General features: G+C 36.5%; 1 protein-coding gene and 1 long non-coding RNA gene across 2 annotated transcripts; one reads left to right on the top strand and one right to left on the bottom strand.

The window, feature by feature from the left end:
- Positions 1 to 4,824: 4,824 nt before the first annotated feature.
- LOC103416863 (magnesium transporter MRS2-I-like) lies at positions 4,825 to 13,344 on the bottom strand. Its single transcript, XM_008355076.4, has 11 exons — positions 12,949 to 13,344; positions 12,830 to 12,859; positions 12,315 to 12,468; positions 12,029 to 12,150; positions 11,488 to 11,562; positions 10,414 to 10,641; positions 10,288 to 10,332; positions 5,632 to 5,676; positions 5,526 to 5,555; positions 5,251 to 5,370; positions 4,825 to 5,165 (listed from the first exon to the last, which is right to left on the bottom strand). Exons 1-11 carry the CDS (start codon positions 13,192 to 13,194, stop codon positions 5,079 to 5,081), a joined length of 1,182 nt encoding a protein of 393 aa, XP_008353298.3. The 5' UTR covers positions 13,195 to 13,344; the 3' UTR covers positions 4,825 to 5,078.
- A 3,258-nt stretch (positions 13,345 to 16,602) lies between these two features.
- Positions 16,603 to 18,215, top strand: LOC139193207 (uncharacterized). The gene is made up of 3 exons (XR_011577622.1): positions 16,603 to 16,890; positions 17,026 to 17,146; positions 17,572 to 18,215. It is a non-coding gene; the product is annotated as an uncharacterized lncRNA (long non-coding RNA).
- The last annotated feature ends 6,812 nt before the right edge of the window (positions 18,216 to 25,027 follow it).

Genomic DNA, 25,027 nt, shown 5'->3' with positions numbered 1-25,027 from the left:
CTGCTACATGGTGAAGTATCATTATCACACATCATACATCAACCTAACATGATTTACATAAAAAACCGCATACATTTTCAGTCTCATGTATCAAACAAGTATCTAGTCATACGAAAAACAATACACAAAGTACCTTTATATCCTGGTTTTACTAAAATTCTAATAGAGGCCTAGGAAGGTGTGTGCTACTTGCACGCTGACCAAGGTACATCCACTAGTCTTCTTCAAGTCTCTAGTAATGCTAAGTTCAATCTATATCCAAGAATGATTCAGGTACATGTTGACCAAACATCAACCCTCAGTCAAAGCGGTCCCAGCCTAGGTCATAAACCCTAATTATTCTGATTCAGAAGATTCACACGTCGGACTTTGGGTTTATCAATTTCTAAGGGCATCTTACTATTTTACAACAACATGCTAAATTTCATAACAATCCAACGATTGGATCTTCGTCTACAACAAACGTCAAAAGGGGTAAACTATCGAACGACCATCAAAATTTAGTTTAGGACATCAAAATTAGCCTAGGAAAACAAAGCCAGGTCATTGGCTATGGCTCGCTACACGCACCTTTACTTGGGTGACTTTCGGCAAATGAAAACCAAATTTCCGACTAGCTCCAAACATCACCAAATTTCACAAGCATGTAGAACAAGACAAGGGGAAATTTCTTATACCTGAGCCAACTCTCAACTATGGTTGGACGGCAGTGAAAACCGTTGGAGAAGCCTTGGTAGGTTTTAAGTTATGCACCCAAGGGGCGCTACTATTCAACGTTCGATGGACGATCAGAGACTGGGTTTTGAAGCAAGGTTGAGGTGAGTCTAAATCAAATGGTGATGACCATCTTCATTCAACGGATTCACCGAAAAATGGTGAGAAGCCCGCTACTAGTCAACGAAATAGCGGTCTGGAAACACCCCTTAAGAAGCCATGCTAAGGAAACTTTGGGTGGGTTGTGATATGGGTTTGAGAGCTACACTTTGTTGATGGTGTTGATGTTTGATTCGCTGAAAAACGACATGAATCAACATTTGAAAATTTCTGCAGAACCGAGTCGCATTCGGGTTGGTTCAACACAAGGGTTGTTTATTTCTCCTTCGTTGCAATTATGTTTCACAAACGGTTTTTGTCCACGCATTCGTGCGATCGAGCCCTGTTTGAAAATACTAAAAACGACCCTGATTGGTCTACAAAATTTCAATTTTTAATTACGGAAATTCAAACTTTGTAACTATTCAACTAAAATTCTAAAGTTAACGAAAATAATAATAAAATAAATGCATGTAAATATGAAATATAAAATTTAGGATGAACTGCCAATTTAGTTCCTAAATTATCACCTCAGTGAAAATTAGGTCCCAAAATTATTTTGTTTAGAAAAAATTAGTTATTGAATTATAAAAATCTATCAATTACATCCCTATTATTATATTCAAAGCTAATATATTCACTTTCTGTCAATTTAAGTCACGCTACTTGCATGTTATACACATTGGAGGGTAGATTGGTAGCTTTTCATAAAGAAATAGTGTATGGAGTTAACTTTGGAGGGTAAATTGGTGGTTTTTCATAAGAAATACTGTAAGTTAACTTTGAAGGGTAAATTAGACATTAGATTCACAACCTATATGAAATGTTAAGGGCTTATAAGCGAGAAAATAACGGTATTACACTCTAAAGTGTGTCAAGTGACTTAAGTTGATGAAAAATTGGATAAAATAGCTTTGAATATAATAGTAGGGATGAAATTAGCAATTTTTAATGAATTTAGGGACTTATTTGATCAAAAAATAATTCAGAGACCTAATTTTCACTGAGGTCATAGTTTAGGGACTAAATCAGCACTTCACCCTAAAATTTAAAATAGTGAAGTTTGGGGATGAGATTTGACACTGAACATACCACTTGAGGAAAATCTTTGGTGGTAGTCACTATTTTTGGCAAATGGGCTCGCCGAGGTAAAGGACACCCAAGCAAGACTTCAATGAGCTGACCCATGCCACCTTGGGCTGGGAAAGGGCATAGTGGGAGGAGTGATGATATCATGGGCATAGAATATACAATTTAATATGTACTTGAACCTGAAGGCCTTAGACCTATAGGGCAAGCAAATGCTTAGCTTACTAAAGTTTCACATGTGGTATACTCACAACTAAGGGTGGGTAAACGGGTATAGAAACCAGGGGTCGGCACGGGTACGGCTCGGTTCTAATTTATTAAAAGAGAAAATGAGGTGGGGTGGGGCGATACCATTTTAGGGGTAGGCCGAGTCTAGCTATATAGAAAAACGAGGTCCTGGACCGGCTCGTTTGTAATTGTAAATGACGAAGGAGATTGAAGATCAAAATATCTTCCAATCTTAACCGTTAGTTTTTACCCTAGGTCTCAATCAAACCTGAGTCTCCTCCCTTCCACCCACACTCTCCGTCTTCGTCAATCATTTTCTCCACCACCCAGAACATCATCACTACTGTCGAGAGTCTGGTGACCACCACGACGACCAATCTTCTTGATTGTCTTCCTCCCAGTCTCCTTCCCTCCCGAGTCCCACAACACCGCCACTAATCTCATCTTTCATACTCATCTCTATCTCCATCGATGATAACACCGAAAACCCATACCACTAATCCATCGTCATCCCATCACCGCCACAAACGATGGCCACCACCCTATCACTAGCATCGAGATCTCTGGTTTAAGCGTTATCTCCTCCTCGACGACACTACTTATTCCTCTTTCTCTTCTCCCTCCCACCCCTCGAATTGACTACACTGATTGTGTCAACTGCGTCAGATCTCTATTGAACCGATCTAGAGCCTTGCGTTATCATCGATCTGATTTGAGTCATATTCTAATCTGGAGCCTCACGCCATCGTCGTCAATCGAAGTCGAGAGACAGGGACCTCGATATCTGATTGGAAAAGATGAGCAAGAGAGACAGGGACAAATAAGGGAGCTCGATCCCCTTCTATGCTGAGGAAGACGATATCAACGAGGTCGTCCCTGACAAAAAAAAATTGAAAATGGACTCGTAGACCCGTGGACTCGGTCCAAACCAACCCGTTTCAAACGGGCCAGGTTAGGTCCGGTTCTTGTATTAAAATTTGTTATATCCGCCCCGGCCCAGCCTGATTCTTTTAAACCCGGGTCCGATCTGGTCCCTTCAAAATTGGGCCCTGCTCGGCCCGTGCCTAGCCCAACTCACAACATCAAGGGTAAATGCGCCATAAGCAACTAATAGTCCATGTGTCATTCTCCTATTTAATGTGATTGATTTTTGTCTTCACACTAACCATCAATGTAATTCACCACTTGAAAAAGCAATATTGTTCTTGGTTCAAGGCATTTGGGTTTCAAGTTATATTTAGGATTATTTGAGAGCTAATCTCAATTTTTTTGGAGTATGTATGTATTTTTTTTCTCTAAATTTTTTAGAATTATCAGATTTCAAAATATTCAGTTTGGGATATGATAAAAAAATCTGAAAGATTAAAATTAGCCAAGATATAGGAAAACTCGAACCAAAAGCCCAAAGAACCTACTCATTATATTACTAGTGCTCACTTGCTGTCAATTTTCATGGAACAACTCATATGTTTCTTTGGTGATTGGGTCACATATATTTCAGTACTTATGAATAGTTAAAGCTTACATCCTCAATATAATTCCGAATTTTCAAAATTTTAGGATGCATTTCACTTCCAAACATTGACAAGAATGAGAGTGTTAACTCATTTCTAACTTTTCCCCTTATGCTATTGCTAGACCAGTTCGTTCTCGTGCTAGGCATACTCTCTGCTTGGCTCTTCTTGTACGGGTTGCCCTAAGGGCTTGCCATTTTTTATAAAGAAACAATATTACACTAAGGGGGAGGGGTGAGTTTAGCCTCAAAAAAGACTAGCAATAATATGGTTCAAATTCGCATTTGGTAAAAATTAAACTTAAGGCCCCTCACTTACAAATGAAGAGGAATACCAATAGACCGTAATATTAAGTGGCAAGAACTTTGCGATTTAGTTTTATTGTTTAATATGGCTATTTGCGAATGCAGAATGAGATCAAAACAATCCGCGAACTCGAAAATTCACACAAGCAAAAACTCCGCCCGAACAGATTATACGAATCTATTGCCAGATCATGTCACACTACAGCTGATAGTGCCTATATTTCTTCAGAGAAATGATCAGTTTTGTGGAATGCATTAATCACTCCATATAACATTGTTGCTAATTACAGTTAAACATTATATATCTGTTTGATCAAAATACTTACGTGCAACCATAATCTAAAATATCGATATTATCCCGATATTTTAATCGAAATTTCCGTGTTTTTGGACTACCGATATTTTGGATATCATCGATATTTTAGACCTTGATAGGAACTCTATGTGGTACCAAGTCACTCATGTATCTTACCATGCAATATATAAACTGTAAAATATTGTACTAATTCATTATATATAAATGATTATGGTATGTTTAAACTTCTTTCATTAATTACTACATATTTTCTACACTCACAATGTTTGTCAGCTCGCTATATAATCAACTTAAATCAGTTAAATCCATCATGCAATGCATTTCCTTCCAATTTTTTGAGATAAACTAATAGATAATTAACTAAATAAACATTCTGTAAAGTTTCAATAAAAATTTCCAAGTTTTTAATACAATTTCCGTGGTTTTTATTTAATTTTTATCGATATTGATAATATTCCGATATTTCCATCGAAATTTTCTTATTTTTGGACTACCGATATTTCCGATATCATCGATATTTTAGACCTTGGGTGCAACAGAACAAGAATTATGGACCAAATTCGAGAAATATGAATCATTCTGTAGACTCGTTTTTCAGTCTGCGTTCGTGACGGAATCCTGTTATGTTTGACAATTATAAAACTTTGCAATCTCCTTAACCGTAGCAGCTATAATCGGCAGTGTTTAAGGAAAAAAATTCACCAAACTCAGCAAGAGATTTTAACTCCTTCACATAGCTTTGCGGAAAAATCCTCGACACCTATTTATTTTCAGAAGATTCAAAAGATCAATTGCAGGGCTCCTTAATGATGTTCAAGATCCGACCAGACCCTTGGAGCGAGCATATGATATGACTATTACGAAAACAACAGCACAGAAAATTCCCGTGACAACGCAAACCTGTCAATTGAAAAATGTTCAATTCTGACATGTTTTTACCGTTGTACTAGAAAGGATTACCAGCAGAAATAAATACTTTTCGTACCCATTTGAACATGTATCCGTAACCGTCATTCCACGTATATGGAATATTCATGCCAAAAATTCCAGCCACCAAAGAAAACATGGAGACGCATACAGTCCCGGAACTAAGAAAAAGCTCAAGCTGCAACCATGAAATGTGAAGAAAATAAACCGTAATCTTAGAAAATACAGATATTCCAGATTTAGAAAGCAAAAGGAGAACAAAGGAGATTAAACGAAAAAGAATCCAGCATAGTACAGTAATATGATACACTACATCAGAAGACAAAAAAGCACCTGAATCAGCTGATTCCTGTGGTTATCGAGCTGCAAAATGAAACCATAAGTCAGATAAAAACATAAACATATTATCATAAAAATTTAAGATTCATAAATTAAGCACCTGTATATTAATGTAATCCTCTGTATCATCAATATATTCACGCAGCTGCAAAAGTTCAGATTTAAGCAGTTAATGTTGATAAAAAAAAATCTATTCCACGCGAAAGGACTAATCGAAGGTTTTGATGTCTACAAGAGTTTTTCTATGAAGACCAGATGGAAAACCCTTAGATGATTTTAGTGAATTTAAGTACTTGTTTGGTACTGAGGTGCTTTTATAAAAAGTGAGTGTAAAAAACACCTGAGCTCAAAAAGGTGTTTGGTAAACACTTAAAAAACAACTTATTTTCACAGTTTTGGATGAAAAAAAGTTGAAAACTTGAAGCAGCAAAAATGAGCTTCGAAAAAAAAGCTGAAAACGTGAAGCAGCATAAATGTTGGATTATATGTTGAATGTTGGACTATGATTTCTTGTTAAATGTTGGATTATATGTTTAAGATAAAGTTTATAAATATTTTTCTTTTAAAAATAAAGTATAGTTAGTAATTCACCTTTATTTGTTAAGAAAATTAAATTAATGGCACATCTAGTATTATACATTTTTTGGTCATTTACACAGTCATAGCTGTTTGAGATAAAAGTTTACCAAACACTATAATACTGTTTTTTTTTCTTTTTTTTTCCAAAAACACTTTTACAAATAAGTTTACTAAACTCTGCTGCTTTAGTTCTTATTCTCATAGCACAGCAAAATCAATTTTTTTTTTTAAAGCACAGCAATACCAAACCGGCCATAAATTAATGATTCACTTGTTGTAGGCCTGACAATTCCTGACACGACCCGATAACCCGACACGACACGACCCGAAATTAACAGGTGTTCGAGTCGACACGATAACGAATCGGGTATTATTGGGTAACCCGATAAGCACCTGTTAAGATAACGGGTTGGTTCGGGTATACACGTGGGTAACACGATACACGATAAGCAGAATATTAATTTAATAATTTTATAACCCTAAAAAATACTATAATAATTATATATACTATAATAATTATACCCCCAAAATATTAACTATAATAGTTATATATATATATATTAAATTTTAAATTAAATTTTATACCCCTAAAAAAACTATAATAATTATACGTACAAAATAAATAGATTTAAATCTACATAATAAATATATATATATATATATATATATATACACCATTGAACTTGATGGGATATACGAAACTAATTTCAACGATCAAACCGTCAAACTTGTTTGTATATGCTTCGAGATCGCATACGCCAAAAATCACAAAAAACAAACATTCAGAGATCAAGTAATGAGACAAAACTTTTCGACGGTTATAAAACAAAAAATCACGATTTAACGGTTATTTTAACTTCGATTTTGATGATTTTTTACAACTACACTTGTTGACCCTATACGAATACAATGAATGAATTCAATCGTCAATTTAAAATATTTACACAAGTGGATACCACAAAATCTTATGTTATACTTAATGAAAGTATAAATAAACTCTAAGTGTTAGTGAATCTATCATTTTGATGGGATACGAATTTTATGAAACTAATTTCAACGATCCAACCATCAATCTTGTTTGTATATGCTTCGAGATCGCATACGCCCAAAATCACAAAAAACAAACATTCAGAGATCAAGTAACGAGATAAAACTTTTCGACGGTTATAAAACAAAAAATCACGATTTAACGGTTATTTTAACTTCGATTTTGATAATTTTTTACAACTACACTTGTTGACCATATACGAATACAATGAATGAATTCGATCGTCAATTTAAAATATTTACACAAGTGGATACCACAAAATCTTATTTTATACTTAATGAAAGTATAAATAAACTTCAAGTGTTAGTGAATCTATCGTTTTGATGGGATACAAATTCTATGAAACTAATTTCAACGATCAAACCGTCAAACTTGTTTGTATATGCTTCGAGATCGCATACGCCAAAAATCACAAAAAACAAACATTCAGAGATCAAGTAATGAGACAAAACTTTTCGACCGTTATAAAACAAAAAATCACGATTTAACGGTTATTTTAACTTCGATTTTGATGATTTTTTACAAGTACACTTGTTGACCCTATACGAATACAATGAATGAATTCGATCGTCAATTTAAAATATTTACACAAGTAGATACCACAAAATCTTATGTTATACTAAATGAAAGTATAAATAAATTCTAAGTGTTAGTGAATCTATCGTTTTGATGGGATACGAATTCTATGAAACTAATTTCAACGATCAAACCGTCAAACTTGTTTGTATATGCTTCGAGATCGCATACGCCAAAAATCACAAAAAATAAACATTCAGAGATCAAGTAATGAGACAAAACTTTTCGACCGTTATAAAACAAAAAATCACGATTTAACGGTTATTTTAACTTCGATTTTGATGATTTTTTACAACTACACTTGTTGACCCTATACGAATACAATGAATGAATTCGATCGTCAATTTAAAATATTACACAATTGGATACCACAAAATCTTATGTTATACTTAATGAAAGTATAAATAAACTCAAAGTGTTAGTGAATCTATCTTTTTGATGGGAGACGAATTCTATGAAACTAATTTCAACGATCAAACCGTCAAACTTGTTTGTATATGCTTCGAGATCGCATACGCCAAAAATCACAAAAAACAAACATTCAGAGATCAAGTAATGAGACAAAACTTTTCGACGGTTATAAAACAAAAAATCACGATTTAACGGTTATTTTAACTTTGATTTTGATGATTTTTTACAAGTACACTTGTTGACCCTATACGAATACAATGAATGAATTCGATCATCAATTTAAAATATTTACACAAGTGGATACCACAAAATCTTATGTTATACTTAATGAAAGTATAAATAAACTCTAAGTGTTAGTGAATCTATCGTTTTGATGGGATACAAATTCTATGAAACTAATTTCAACGATCCAACCGTCAAACTTGTTTGTATATGCTTCGAGATCGCATACGCCAAAAATCACAAAAAACAAACATTCAGAGATCAAGTAATGAGACAAAACTTTTCGACGATTATAAAACAAAAAATCACGATTTAACGGTTATTTTAACTCCGATTTTGATGATTTTTTACAAGTACACTTTTTGACCCTATACGAATACAATGAATGAATTCGATCGTCAATTTAAAATATTTACACAAGTGGATACAACAAAATCTTATGTTATACTTAATGAAAGTATAAATAAACTCTAAGTGTTAGTGAATCTATCGTTTGGATGAGATACGAAATCTATGAAACTAATTTTAATGATCCAACCGTCAATCTTGTTTTTATATGCTTCGAGATCGCATATGCCAAAAATCACAAAAAACAAACATTCAGAGATCAAGTAATGAGACAAAACGTTTCGACGGTTATAAAACAAAAAATCACGATTTAACGGTTATTTTAACTTCGATTTTGATAATTTTTTACAACTACACTTGTTGACCCTATACGAATACAATGAATGAATTCGATCGTCAATTTAAAATATTTACACAAGTGGATACCACAAAATCTTATTTTATACTTAATAAAAGTATAAATAAACTCTAAGTGTTAGTGGATCTATCGTTTTGATGGGATACAAATTCTATGAGACTAATTTCAACGATCAAACCGTTAAACTTGTTTGTATATGCTTCGAGATTGCATATGCCAAAAATCACAAAAAACAAACATTTAGAGATCAAGTAATGAGACAAAACTTTTCGACGGTTATAAAACAAAAAATCACGATTTAACGGTTATTTTAACTTCGATTTGCATATCCTTGCACATTTAACTTCGATTTAACGGTTATGACTCTTTTATTTTGCATATCCTTGCACATTTTATATTTTGTAATAGACTAGTGTATGGATGTTTTTTTATTAGGCTCTTATTTTCGAGTGTAGATGTAGTACTTAAATGACAAATATGTTTTAATGTTTTGAAGTAATATTTATGTGGTAATGTGCGGTATGTGCAAATTTAAGAAAAAAATATTTTTTTTTAACAGGTCATAACGGGTCATAACGGGTCGGGTCACTTTACCCGTTGGGTAAAGTGACCTGACCTGTTAAGGACCCGTTAAGATAACAGGTGTGAGACGACACGACCCATTAAGATAACAGGTGTTACACGAAAACGACACGAACACGACAGACACGACCCGTTTGCCAGGCCTAACTTGTTGACTCAATATCATTCTCCTCTTAATCAAAAATCAGTTCTTGACATGCAATTCCTGTGCCGCTTCCTTAGTAGCGTGCTTGTACAGATTACCTCATACATACTCAACTGCAGGTTCACGCTCATGATAATTTTGCTTTGATAGGTCAAAGTCATGATAGCATCATAACTCTGCTTTTGATTTGCCCTTCAAGCTGACCTAGGAATCAATGGTAATACATAATTCGCAGCGTTGTTACCAGGGGTGCCTTTCAAGGTAATATGTATGGTGTACTGTGTTTAAGGACCACCTAATTCCGTTGGGGGCGTGGACAGTTTGTGACTATGGTGTACTTCACTGCACTTTGTGTGGGGGAGACTCGTTCTAGTGGTATACATATTGATTGGCATGGGAAAGGGTGGGATGAATCTAGATCCTAAGGTTAATTTTTCCTCATAAGCCATTGAAAAAAATATAAGTTTGCCTCTAAACTAGCTAATACCGTGGCTAATTTGTTCAAGGTGCCATCAATCTGCATAAAATAAGCCTGCAAATGTATTGCTTGCCAGTTTAGCATATAGCTTCACTAAAAGAAGGCAATCAAGAAGTATGCAACATTATTACCTACCTCAAGTAACATTTCAAGTTCTTCAACGTCATTCTCATCTCCACGAACAGTGATCATAGTTGCTCTACTTGCACGTGATATTTTTGAGCCTAGGGTAGGGGAGGCAGGATACCAATTGGCAGGAACAGAGTCACTAACTGGTGAAGATGCACCAGCCAGCTTTCTTGATAAGTAAAGGTCAGCCATATCATCGTCATCGTCCAGCAGCTGTTCAAGCTCATCCCTCACCTAAATAAGCAATACAGAATTTCCAACCTTGATTTACAAGTAAAGAATAAAGAGGACAATGATAAGTTGTCTTCAATCAAACTCTGACTAAGAAACTTTTTCTCAATTCCACACTGCCAAAATCATTTTAATAGCATAGTCTGCAAATTCAATATGAGATACACAACAGAAAAAATGTGATTTACAGAAAAAAAAAAAAAAAAAAAAAAAAACTGCTTTTTTATTCAACTAATTTAGACTGCAAGGTATGAAGTAGTTTTCAGCACAGGATGTTCACTGAGAAGTTTCTACATTGATTGTGAAATTTTCCCTCTGATCTGTACAAGTGTAACTAGATTTCGCCCATGTCCTGTAAGTAACCCAGATAGTAAACTTCCTGTTATCAGTACTTCACAGAAAAAGCTGTCCTACAACTGAACTTTTCCAAAGACATGTAAGGACCTCATCTAAGAACCTCGGTGTGTGCGCAAGCGTGCACACACATACTTACATAATTTGTAATTATGTATATATAGTCACCTATAGGGAAGAGCTCAAATACTTACTAGTCTGTAGTATATGAAGATATTTCCATGTTCTAAGCCCTTGGATAAAAATTCAAAAATGGTAAATACTTAATACGGCATTCTGATTTACTTACATATGTTAATCCTTTGTCTTGATAACCGTTTTAGATTTTCATCCATTTGCTTTAACATGCTAAGCGACTTATAACACAATAACCAGTTAGTGTTGGTTCAGGCGGAAGGGAATCATGATCTCCTACTTATTGCATTTAAATCAATAACCCTCACAAGGGCAAGAACTACTATTCATTTATGCACATTATACAGAATTTTCATATACCTTTTGTACCCGAGCAGTCAACCTCGTCATTCCACTCTTCAATTTACGAACCCTATCCAAATTGCGGCTGCTAATCTGCAGGCAGAAGGGGTGTATATTTTACTAAATAAGAAAAGTGCCAACTAGAGGAAGAAATATAATTGAGAGATTATTTTCTTTAATATAAGGACAAGTGAGAGAAATATTCTCTCATAGCTAAAGACGCTAAGCTTACAAAATCATGCAGGCAAATATGCAAGCGAATATTTCTATCAAGCCAAATATTCAGGTTAATATCCAGAATCTCTCCTTTGACTCAACTTCACACCAAAATGTAGACAATCCTAGACTTCATTATATACTCTACTTAAGTAGGAAATATTCCGACATAGCCTATGCTGACAAAGGACATGCCTGAACGCTACTATCAGTGAATTCATTCATTCATTTTCTTTGTTTATTTAAATTTCAGTTGCAAAGGCCACAAGAAGCAGAGACAGGCAGCAACCAAAGAATCGACACAAAGAAACAAAACAAAAATAAGAGAAAACTCAAGTCCTACCTTAGACGTAAGTTCATCTAAAGCAGGATAAGCAGCAGTCTCAAGTTCTGTCGTACGTACAGCAAGAAAACTACAAATTGCTTCCAAAGCTACCTCCAAGGCCCGGAACTCAAATGGAGACTCTACATTACATAATCTAGATCATTCAGATATCATAGAATAAAACCACAAATCAAAAGTTTTAACGTGTAGAATGATGAATGCAAACATTTGTATATTTCCAAGAACGCTGATGACCGTCACAGAAGCCAATTTTCAATGAAAATATTTGAAATCAATGTCATACCATCTTCATCACCCGCCTCAGTATCATTTTGCCCAGCAGGGAACTCTTTCCCGTCTGTTTGACTTTCACATGTGGCATTAACAGGAGGCAACCGTCTTTGAAGCTCTTCAACAACCGGAATAACGTTTTCATCCAAGGGATCCCGAAGCAGCACCTGTCCCATAAAAGAGCTCCAGCTCATAGAAAGCACCACATATACTTTTCTTTTTCCTAGAAGATAAAGACGGCCTACACAGAAAGCACCACATATAGTCTGAATTTGCACAACCTACCTAGTTACTCCAATTACTTACTTCCCCCCCAAAACAATTAATACTAATTTTGAGTATCAAACAGTTACTCATACAACACAATTACTGTTTCTCTCTTAAATCAGCAATCTCTATCCGCGGAACAAAGTACAAAATTAATGCTGATGTCTATCCAATTCAAACTCTGTGATTCCTCAAAACCCAAAACAAATTAACTCCGTCATAAAAGAAAACGAGTTTATCGAGAGAGAGAGAGAGGCTAACCTCTTCGGCAGTGATTATTGCTTTAATATGCTGCACAACCAGAAGCAAACAAACCCAATTCAATTTATCAGCAATAACAAAAAAACATAAAAAATTGAAAAGAAGAAAACGATCACCACCTCCAAATTGAGAACTATGGCCATGTCACGGCCGAGAATGGTGGAAGGGTAAGAGAGCAAAGGGTCGACAATGCGAAGATCGCGAGCGTGAATGTGAACTCTGTGCATGATGGCATACTTGTCCACGTCCAAGACTGTAGCTTTTCCATTACAGTCCAATAAAACCCAACTCCGAGAGGACTTCTTCTTCACCGCCACCACCGCCAAATGTGGGTCCACCGGCACCATTTCCCCCTCTCGAGCCATTTCTGACCATCCCTGGAAACCACCGGACTAGACCCAACCGCGCCAACCCGATTTCACTCACATCTCTCACTATCGAACATTAATTAAAAAAAAAAAAACCCTTACAAATCAAAACCTCAATTTGAATCCGATTCAGTTTGCACCATCGAAAATTTTAATGGACATTGAAGATTCGGCGTGAAGAATGCCAGGGACGGTGATTCGTTTATGATTATTTGATGTTTTATTAATATTTCTTTTACAATTTGGGGATTTGAATCTGGAATTGGGGCAGGCAGTTGTGCTTTTGGGAGACAAGGGGGAGTTTTAGGGTTCACGGGGGATGCCGTGTGCGGTTTGTTAGGGGAGGAAGTGGGGGAACTTGACAAGCAAGAAAAAGGTTTGCTTTAAAAAGGAAAGGCATACTTGAAAGAGAGTTGGAGGCAGATTGGACTACGGGATTTCTGAACTTGCGGATCTTTTGTTTCTACTTTCTACTTTCTATGTCGTTAGGTCCCGTTTAGGTATTAGGCGGTTGACTATTGTTCTAGACATCTGAAATTAAAAAAGTGCATCTAGTCTTGCTTAGGCACCTGTCTAGCCCGTCTAGACCCACCTAGACACCTGCCTAGATCGCGATTTTTACTTAGATAGAAAATCATTTAACTTTCATATTGCATTTTAATTTTTTCAATAAATTGTAAGAGACTTGTTGAATACTTAGATGAACACAAATTATATGTATGTTCCCCATATTTTCATTATGCTAATACTTTATAATCTATATGTCATTATATTTTAAAGTTCATGTATCCCAATAAAATTATGTACATTTTATGTATAAGCAGACAATTATTTATACAATATATAACAAATTTACTTAAATCCGTCTAGGCATTAGGCCTCAACCTACAGTCCGACTAGTGTCTAAAGTCTTTTAGAACCTTAAAATTAAAGTTGTGAACATTGTTTAGGAAAATTATTATGGTGACACCGTCTGTTCGTGAATGTGGCATTGTTGTTCACCGTTAAATGCATTTCTTATAACTAGGTTAGTTTGCTTTTCACTACATAACTCAACAAGAAATTTCCATACTTATTGGTGCCCTTTTTAGGCTAGAAGGGGGCTAATTAGTTTTTTGAGTCAATTGCTTCTCAATTTCTTAATTTCCTCCTCCCTTTTCGCTCACTCCACTACTACAAAACCATTTAATAATGTTGCTATTATAACCGTCAAAAAACAGCTTTTACTGTCGGATATTATACAAAATTCGACAGAAAATGGGTGCAGTGACGGATACACTAACCGAAAGATTTGACAGCGTCAGGAAATAAATTTTCCGACAGAAACTGCATTAAAACCGACAGAGTGTCTGTCGGATGTATTCGACAATCAATCCTAAACTAATTTCGGATATTATCAATTTCTGGCGGTAACAACCGACAATAATTAATTAATTATTGTCGGATTCACATAAACATTCTGTCAGTCACAGCCGACACACCCATTCTAAAAAATTAAAAAAATATACAATCTCCTGTCGGTCACAACCGACAGACAAATATTAATAATTAAATAAATTATAGACCTTGGTTTTTTTTTGTCTGATTGAATAAAATATAAAAAACAATAAATGCATAAAATAAACAAAAACCCGTAACAAAACGTAATATGCATTCAAATATAACGTTCGATAATGTCATTTGAATCCGCCATAACATATAAAGTAGGCGTCAAATATAAAATAACCTAACCGAAGTATCTTTGGTTTTCCAAAAGTAAATCTCAAAGTACAAAGTTCTTCAAGACATTGTAAACCAGTCCACTGCCTTGGTGCACTACGATGCTCTCGTCGACCATTAAAAGATGTGGTTTGCCTTCGAAACCTATGATCAGCAGGAAGAAAGCGTCGATGCCCTAAATAGCAAATCTTATGACTTGCCGGCAAGTAAATAGATTCTTTATCATGCATGCAATGTGGACATGCTTTATATCCATGTGTACTCCATCCTGATAATATTCCATAAGCCGAAAAATCACTTATAGTCCATAGGACGGCAGCCTTCATCGTAAAATTTTGGTTGGAATACGCATCATAAGTAGGAGTGCCCACCTCCCACAACTCATTCAACTCATCAATCAATGGACGCATGTACACATCAATCTCTTTATCGGGGCTGCGTGATCCTGGTATTAATAAAGACAACAACAAATTCGGTTCCTTCATACACATCCAGGGAGGTAAATTGTAAACTGAAAGCACCACAGGCCATGTGCTATGGTCTTGCCTCATTTTTTCAAAAGGATTAAATCCATCGCTGGCCAACCCCAATCAGACATTTCGAATTTCTGATCCAAACTCCAGATATAAATTATCCAAATGCTACCATGCTGGAGAATCTGAAGGATGTCTCATAAACCCATCCTTAGGACATTCAGTTGCATGCCACCTCATATGCTCAGCCGTATGCTTCGACATATACAATCGCTGCAATCGTGGTTTTAAAGGAAAATACCACATAACCTTAGCTGCGATTTTTTTTCTATAGCCATCCTCTTCAATGACATTTTTATATCTTGATTCACCACAAACTGAGCATGCGATCAACTTTGCAGTTTCTTTCCAATAAATTATGCAATTATTGGGACATGCATCAATCTTCACATACGTCAAACCCAAGTCATTTATAAGTTTTTTTGCCTTATAACAAGATTTAGGCAAACAATCTCCATCAGGCAACATTTTTTTAATTAACTCGAGTAATGTGGTGAAGATCCCATCCAGCATTCTTGCTAAACACTTAATCTGATACAATCTTACAACTGCCTCCAATTTTTTAAATTCCTTACAACATGGCCACAAATCTTGATCTGCCTCTTCAAGCAACTTAAAAAAAGTCTCGACCTCTTTCGGACGCCTTTCCCCAGAAAGGGGCTTAGTAAACGGCCCAATACCTTCTTCCGTTAATGGTTGGAAAAATAAATCATTAAGAACATCATGAATACCAGTCAACCGATCTCCTGTTTCAATACATGGCCCAACACCTTCTTCTCCAATCCCCATATTTTGCTCTCCCATGAAAGATTCCCCATGATGTCGCCACGAAGCATTTTTGTAATCTTTATCCATATCATACAACACAAGATGTTCGATAATAGTTTTTCTTATAAAAGTATATCGATTACAACATCTTTTGCAAGGACATCTAAACTTATCAGGGCCAACACCATTCGCAACTGCTTGATCCAAAAACAAATTAATTCCATCCGGATACGCTTCCAAATTTCACGATATTGTCAACCAACTCTTTTCCATGTTTTACCACTGTACGGTAGCAAATATTACATTGAAACTAAGATGCCTACAATCTTTCAATCCCTATAATGTCACAGCCCGTCCCGGAGGTACTTTTGACGGGAATGTGAAATGACAGAATTGCCCTTATTGGACATTAAGGTACGTAGGTACGTAACGTTATTTTGAAAATAGCATTGGTTGGATGGGATTTTATTGGAAATTGATTTGTGGTATGTTTGGTTAGGATGAAATGGAGGGTGTGGATTATTTTGGACCACACCTGATCTTCCTCTCTCCCTCTCCTCCCCCGTGCTTTCCCTGTCTCTGTCTCTCCCTCACGAACTCACACCCTCACACACCCATATCGTACGGACCACCACCAAAACCCTTCAAAACTTGACGGATCGGGGCAAATAAGGTATGTATCTTCATCGTTTTGACGTCCTGAGTTCATTGGTGCTAGTTTTAGGAAGTGAAACCTTCGATTTCATGTAGATCCCGAATCTCCATTTTTGAGGTACTGTTCATGCGAACGTAAAATGTTGTGTTTCAGGAGATTTCAAGCTTGTGGTGAGCTTTAGGAGGTCCTAAGGAAGCTCGGGGACGTTCGTTGGAGAGTTTTGGACGTCGGGATCGTAGGTTTCAAGTTTGGCTGAAATCCTTGGTTTTGCAAGGTGAGATTTCGTAGTTTTTAGGCCCTAAAACTAGTCCAACGTGATAGTACACTCTTAGGGCTTCAATTTGGTATAAAATACGAAGAAAATGGGTGAAAAACGAAGGAGAATAGTGAGTTTGAAAATCGGCCGGAGTTCGGCCGGAGTCCGGCCACCGGAGAACCAGTCCGGCGAGACCCTGCGAGGAAGATGACACGTGTGCTGCACGTGCTGCGCGTGGCCAGCGCGTGGACCCGTGCCACGTGTGGCGCGTGGGGGCGCGTGGGGCTTCCAAAAATTTTTCTAAAAATTTCCCGACGCTCGTGACGTCGAGTAGGTCGATGTGGTATATTCATATACCAAAAATTGAGCATCGTATGAGAAGTTATTTCGAAAAATTGGTGATATGCTTAAAATTAATGTTTTTATAGTTGTTTCGCATATAGGTGAGACGTATCCCGAGGACGACCGCATCCAGGGACGCCACGGGGGTTACGACCCGTCGACTTATCAGTGAGTGGGCAGTTTTGTTTTCGTATTACCTATATACTACTGTTTTTCCCAGAAAAATGTTTTATATGAAAGTATGTTTTGAACATGCCATGCCTAGAATTATTTGAAAATGTGAATTGTTATATGAATTACATGATTGATATATGATGCATACATGTTGCATGGTGCTGTGGAGGCACAGGTAAGTCAGGTGAGTTCATTATTCATTTAATTGATTGATGTTGAGATGTTTGAGCTCATAATCTGCACCCTAGGTGTTAGTGCTTATATTATTCACCACACCGCACGCTCGCCTTGGATCCAAGTAGGTGGATGTCGTACAGACCATGTGAGGGTTCCGACATGCTAGTCGTACAGATCACTAGGCGTGATTCCGACTAGTGGGTGACCTTAGTTATGCGCGCTGATGATTGATGAGAGAAGCACTAGAGCGTATTTTTACACCTTTCATCGTATAGACTACCTTACGTAGTTCCGAGTGATGTGCAGAGTAGGGCCGTATAGGTCACTGTGGTGACTCCGGCTTAGTGGGATTTTGAGCTATTGAATTAATCGTATAGGACCAACTGCAGGGTCTCCGATTGATTCCTTATTTCACCTGATTTATATTTTGATTTATGTCATGGCATGTTTTCTTGAAAATGTTAAAGATTTTGAGATTTAAATGTTGAGATTGTATATGATTATATATTTCTGGGAAAGTATACAGGTTTTTACGGCGAGGGGATATAACTGTTTTAATAAAATGTTTTGGAAAACTAATTTGTTTTACTGACCCACTCATTTTGTTTTGCGCCCCTCCAGGTTCTAGTTTAGCGATGGTTGGCTCACGAGGTCCTTTCCGGCTTTCTGACAGATTTGGGACATGTAGGACTCACCTGAGGGTGATGTATTCTTATTTTAGTCCTACTTGACTGCAGATAACCTATGCTCTGAACTTATGTGTTTACTTGTAAACTCGTCCGGTTATGTCCGTATGTGGTTATGTTGAGTTTGGTTTGAATTTCTGCTGATTTATGTTGTTGTTACACTTCCGTGTCGTGCTTATGGTTACGTCACGCCCACGTGACGGCCAGCACACCTGGATCCTCCGGATCAGGGTGTGTCATATAATGTAGGCATAACTATTAGAAATTTCAATCCCTATCTTTCAACCTCGAACTATCACAATTGCAATTTAATTTCCAACACCTATCACAGTAAAACAAATTAAAAAAACAATAAAAGGTTAACAAAAATATGTTTATCTACACTCTTCATTATTTATTAAATTTAAGTTTTGTATATCCTCATAGCATTTAGAGTGAAATATTTAATTAGTTAACATAATATATACCTATATTACTAATATTACCAATTTATGTTATATTAAATATTGTCAATTTAACATAAATATTTACAAATAATATTTATCTCATTTCTTTATAACAATTTAAGTAAATCAAATAAAGTAATGGAACACAAATATTCCTAATTTATATTACTAGTTAAATTAAAATCTCTAAATAAATAATCAAATAAAGTATGGAACACAAATATTTCTAATTTATCTTACTAGTTAAACAAACAATTTAAACATCAAGAAGTTCAGTAATAAAACCTGAACTATTGAAGAATTATGTTGTCGATCTACTCTTTATGTACTTAACCACCTAAATAAAGCCCCTACAAAATCAAATCATAAAATAAAAATAAGCCATTAAGTGCTTGATGAAGAAAGAAATAGAAGATAAAAGTATGGAAGCAAAAGAAAATGAAAAACTTACTATGAGATGAAGAGAAGAATAAGATGAAGTACTTGATGAAGAAATAAATAAAAAGTATGAAAGCAAAAGAAATGAAAAACTTACTGTGAGATGAAGAGAACAAAAAGATTGATGATGAAGAGTAGAAAATGATTGAAAATTGAAGATTGAAGATGAAGATTGAAGATTGAAGATTGAAAATGAAGATTGCGGGTTGAAGATGAATAGAATGAAATCTGAAACTGAAAAACTTTTGGAATAAAAATAATAAACTATTAAATTTCTGTCGGTTTTAACTAGAAGAAAATTCAAATAATAACGGCTAGAATACTAAAATAATAAAGTACTAAATTTCTTTCGGTTATAACTGACACCATGAAATCCAAAACCGCCAAAATATAAAAAAAATATTTTAAAAAATATTCAAAATTCCTGGTGGTTATAAGAATTTTGCGTCGATTTAATCCGACAGTAAATATTCGACAGTAATTACTGTCGGTTATATGCGACAGAAATTGACTTTTATCTGATACTAACTAAATTATGTGTTGGATATCTTTTATCTGACAGAATGTCTCGTTAACCACCACCATCATCCGACACTTAAAGCTAATATTGTAGTAGTGCTCGTATCTGGAGCCCCACAATTGGCAAGTGAGTCGACTGAACATCTTACCACTTGTTTGACAAAAAAATAAAATAAAAAATCTTACTAGTAGGAATATCCCTTAGGTCTAAAATATATATGGATTGATATATATTCTTATACATTTTTTATTTTTTGATAAACTAATATAACTCAAAAGAATTATAAATAACGCATGGTGTGGTGGCTAGGTACCTACTTGCATCCCCTACATTTTTGGGTTCGAAACTTATTTTTAAGAGTTAATTTTAGTTTACTATCATGAAGTTTCTTGATTTTCAACATTCCATTCATCAAGTTTTTTTTGTCCCAGTCTGGTACCTAAAATCATAATTCTATGACACTTTCATACATTCGTTAAAATTAAAAATTAAAAAAAAAGATTTAAATTTAAATTTAAAAAGATAAAGAACTAAACCTAAACCTAAACCTCCTATCTCCTTTTCGCATTTACCTCTTCAACGCCCACAAGAGCTAACTTCACCCAGTACCCTACTGGCGCACCTATACCTCCATTCTTCATAATCTTCGCATAACCCTTCTTCTTCCTCAATTTCTTTCTGTAAATTCCCCTTCTCTCTCTAGATTGTGGCTGAAGAGCCTCAAAACTTCTCCCCATTTTCTTTCCCTTTCCCTTTTCCCTTTTCTCCCCACGCTGCTGCAACTGTAGTTTTTCCCGGAGAAGCCAGAGTTGAAGGTGAGGTGTCGAAACTACCGCCTGCTTCACGGTTAACGATGGCGAGTTGCTCCTTTGTCTCGAGCATCAAAACCGTGTTCCAGCTGCCCAAATGGTCCATAAGCCCCAAAGGCCCTGAAGTTGTTAAACACAGACTGCCACACTAGCTTTAATGACTAGTGGCGGCGAAGCCACTGTTAATACCCCAGCAATTTGGGTTGACCTTGAACTACGTTAATGGAAGAATGGAGAGAAGGGAGGAAGAGGAAGAAGGAACCAAACATAATAGTAATTTTTGATTAAATTTCAATAATCCCTTTTCCACCACAAACATGGGGAATTTAACAACCTCTCTGCTAGCTCAGCACTAAAGGACAAAGTCTATTCAAATGACTCCTTATACTTACTACTATTATAATTAAACCCCAAAAATCTCTTACAATTAACCATTCCCTTACAATTTCATCCTGACACTTGTGATTAGAGTAATCAGAATTACAAGGAACATAACAATAGCTCCCCCTTCAAGAACCTTGTCCACAAGGTTTACAGAGAAAATTCTGGAAACTTGGCTTAGAATTCATCAAAATCTTCCCAAGTAGCATCGGCTTCTTCTTGATCAATCCAGTGAACCAGCAATTGAACATCTGCTGAATTGCCCTTCTTATAGATCATTCGAGCTAGAATCTTCTTTGGAGAAGGCTAAGATAGTCTATCATCCAAAACCTGAGGGAGTATAGGCTGCAAAACAGTATTGGAGCCCAATTCTCTCTTGAGATTACTCACATGGAATACTGGATGTATTTTTCTTTCCACAGGGAGCCTCAAATTGTATGCAACTGTACCAACCTTCTCTATCACCTCATAGGGTCCATAATACCTCGGCTGTAACTTGTGATAACTGTGTGGTGCCAATGATTGCAGTTGATATGGTATCAATTTCAAATACACTGAGTCTTTAACAGAAAATTGCCTTTCACTCCTCCTCTTGTCTGCTTGCATTTTCATTCTGTCTTGGGCCTTTACCAAGTTTGAATGAAGCACAGATAGCACCCTATCCTTCTCCAAAAGGCCTTGTTCCACTGCATCCACATTAGTTGTACTTGGTTCATAGGCAGTGATATATGGTGGAGTGTATCCATACACAAGTTCAAAGCGAGTAAACCTCAAAGATGTGTGGTAAGATGTATTAAAACACCATTCGGCAAGATGTATTAAAACACCATTCACCCCAAGCAAGCCATTGGACCCATTTTTGAGGTTGTTCCCCCACAAAGCATCTGAGATAAGTTTCGAGGCATCGATTCATCACCTCAGTTTGTCCACCACTCTGAGGATGATAGCCCGAACCCATACAAAGTTTAGACTGCTGGAGCTTAAAAAATTCCTTCCAGAATGCACTGATAAAGATGGGGTCCTGATCACTAACTATGGAGTGAGTCATTCCATGCAATTTAAAGACATGATCAAAGAACATTTGGGCAACAGTGGAGGCAATGTAAGGGTGAGATAAGGCTATGAAATAGGAATACTTCAACAACCTATCTACCACCACCATAATCACAGATTTTCCTTTGCATAGTGGAAGGCCAACTATGAAATCCATGCTTATATCAGCCCAAACCTTGGTTGGTATAGGCAAGGGTTGCAGTAAACTTGGAGGGGACATTGTCTCATACTTATTTTGTTGACAAGTGTGACAGGTAGCAATGAATAGCCTAATGTGCTTCTTCATTCCTTGCTAATAGAATTGTTTGTTCAATTTGTGATATGTTTTAACCACTCCTTGATGTCCAGCAGCTGGGGTAGAATAATACTCCTTAATGAGTTTGCATATCCATTCTGAATCAGGACTTAGCACAATCCGTTTCTTATAACACAAAAATCCATTCTCAATGGAAAATTTACCAAAGGTAGAACTACCAACATTAGTATGAGCACTTTCCCTCACTTCCTGTATCTTCTGCAAAATCCATTTTTCACCTTCATTAAACTTCCTTAGGTCATCCAACCAATCACTATATGGGTAAGAAATGTAGGCACATTCAATAGACTTAGTGGCATTAAGGTCTTGGAGTGGGGCAACACCTTGAACCCTTGACAATCCATCGGCAACCACATTGTGATGCCTCTGGGTTGGGAATTGGTGCAGTCTCGGATTGCGTGCAAGTTGGTTGAGTCAGCCTCAACCTCATCCTTGGATACAATGTGCCCCAAATATTCTACCCTTTGTTGACCTAGGGAACATTTAGACATCTTAAGATATAACTGGTGCTATTGTAAGATCTAAAAAATAGTCCTCAAATGTGCTAAGTGTTTAGTCCAACTCTTGCGATAAATCAAAAGGTTATTAAAGAAAACTAACACAGATTTCCTGAGGTATAGTTTGAACAGATCATTCATTAAATTTTGAAAGGTAGTTGGAGCATTAGTAAGCCCAAATGTCATTACTAAGAACTCATAATGTCCTTCATGAGTTTTAAAAACAGTCTTTTCAATATCTCCAAGGTGCACTAGGATCTGGTGATATCCAGATCTGAGGTCCAACTTAGAAAATAAATAGCACCAAAAAGCTCATCCAAGAGATCATCGATTAATGGAATATGGTACTTATCTTTAATAGTAAGAGTGTTAAGTTCCCTGTAGTCAATGCATATCCTCCAAGTGCCCTCCTTCTTTTCCATTAAGAGGACAGGGAAAGAGAAGGGAATGTGACTAGGCTGAATGAACCCTGCAGTAAGTAATTCCTCCACAGCCTTTTCAATTTCTATTTTCTGAAGGGGATCATAATGATAAGGTCAAATGTTTCAGGGTTGTGCTCTAGGTACCAAAGGAATGCCATGATCATAAACTCGAGAATGGGCCAGTTTTGAAGGGATTTCAAAGATGCTTGCAAATGAGTCAATGAGATGTTGGAGTTCTTGTTATTGGAATGGGGAAAGGTCAGAGACTTCATTCCTCATGCCCTCTATGGAATACAAGAACAATCCCAAATTGGAGTTAAGAAGTTCCTTTGCCAATTGTTAAAGAGAGACGTTTCGAATTAATGGGGCAATAGAAGGCATATGGAACAGTTTGCAGGTATGATTGCTGCGAGTGAACTCTATAGTGAGTAAATTGAAATCCCATAAAACCAGACTAGCTGTAGAGAACCATTGAACCCCTAAAACCAACCACATCACAGCCACCAAAAGGGATAGAATACAAATCTACCAAACAATTATAACCCCCAGGTGAGAGAGTAAAGGCCTTGCAGCAACCTGAACTCTTGACTTTACCACCATCAGCAATCATAACCTTAAAGGATTTAGTGGAGTGCACTGGATGTCCCCAATGTTTAAGCAATTTGGAATCAATGAAGTTATGGGTGCTTCCCGAGTCTAGTAAGATTTTGATAGAGTGGCCATTAATGGTTCACTCAACTTTCATAGTACTAGGAGTGGGCTTATCACTAGTACCATAAAAAGCGTACTCACTCATCACCATAGTAAGCAATTCGGGGTTGGTGGTTTCCCCTCATCGTCAAAATTACACTGTGTCCCCCAAATCCAACATGAGTGATTGCTTAAGCCCACATTTGTGTCCTTGAACCCATTTGTCATTGCAAAACCAACACTCCCCTTTTTCTCTCTTCTGTTGAATTTTAGCTGGGGTTAGTTTCTTAACCTGCAAATTACCAAGGCGAGGTACATGGTGGAAAGTAAGAGCTGGGGGAACATGTTTAGCAGCAGTAATGGCTCTAGGAACATGCAATTTTAACTTAGCAAGTTTAGTATCGACCTAAACTGTAATGGCTATCGCCTCATGTACATTGGTAGGTTTATGGAGTTTCACATCATATTTCAATTCACATTTGAGACCCCCCAAGAAGAAACTCTTAAGTAAAATAGGACCTAAATCAGATGTACGATTAGCCAAACGCAAAAATTCAGAGATATACTCATGAAGGGTACCTATTGGGCCCAGTTTGAACAGAGATTCTGCACTATCGTCAAATTTCGATGGCTGAAATTCACGGTAAAAGACTTTGGTGAAATCTTCCCAGCGAGAGAGTGATCGAGTATAATCCATCCGTTTAAACCATTGCAAAGATTCACCATCAAGGTGGAAGGAGGCAGTGAGTACCTTTTGTGCGTCAGGAGTGTTGTAAAAAGTAAAAAACTGATCGGCCTTATAGATCCAGGCGAGGGGGTCGTCACCTTCAGAGAAGTGAAAATCAACCCAAGGTGTATATGACGACCGATAGGGTTGACCACCGCCAGGGTCAATAAGAGGACGCGGGGGTGGAATTTGGTCCAAATCAGAATCAAGTGGATGATTTG

This window comes from Malus domestica, chromosome 16 (assembly GCF_042453785.1).
Source record: "Malus domestica chromosome 16, GDT2T_hap1".
In the NCBI taxonomy this organism is placed as follows: domain Eukaryota; kingdom Viridiplantae; phylum Streptophyta; class Magnoliopsida; order Rosales; family Rosaceae; genus Malus; species Malus domestica.
Note: the sequence above shows the minus strand (reverse complement) of the source record. Positions and strands in the feature narration are given on the sequence as shown.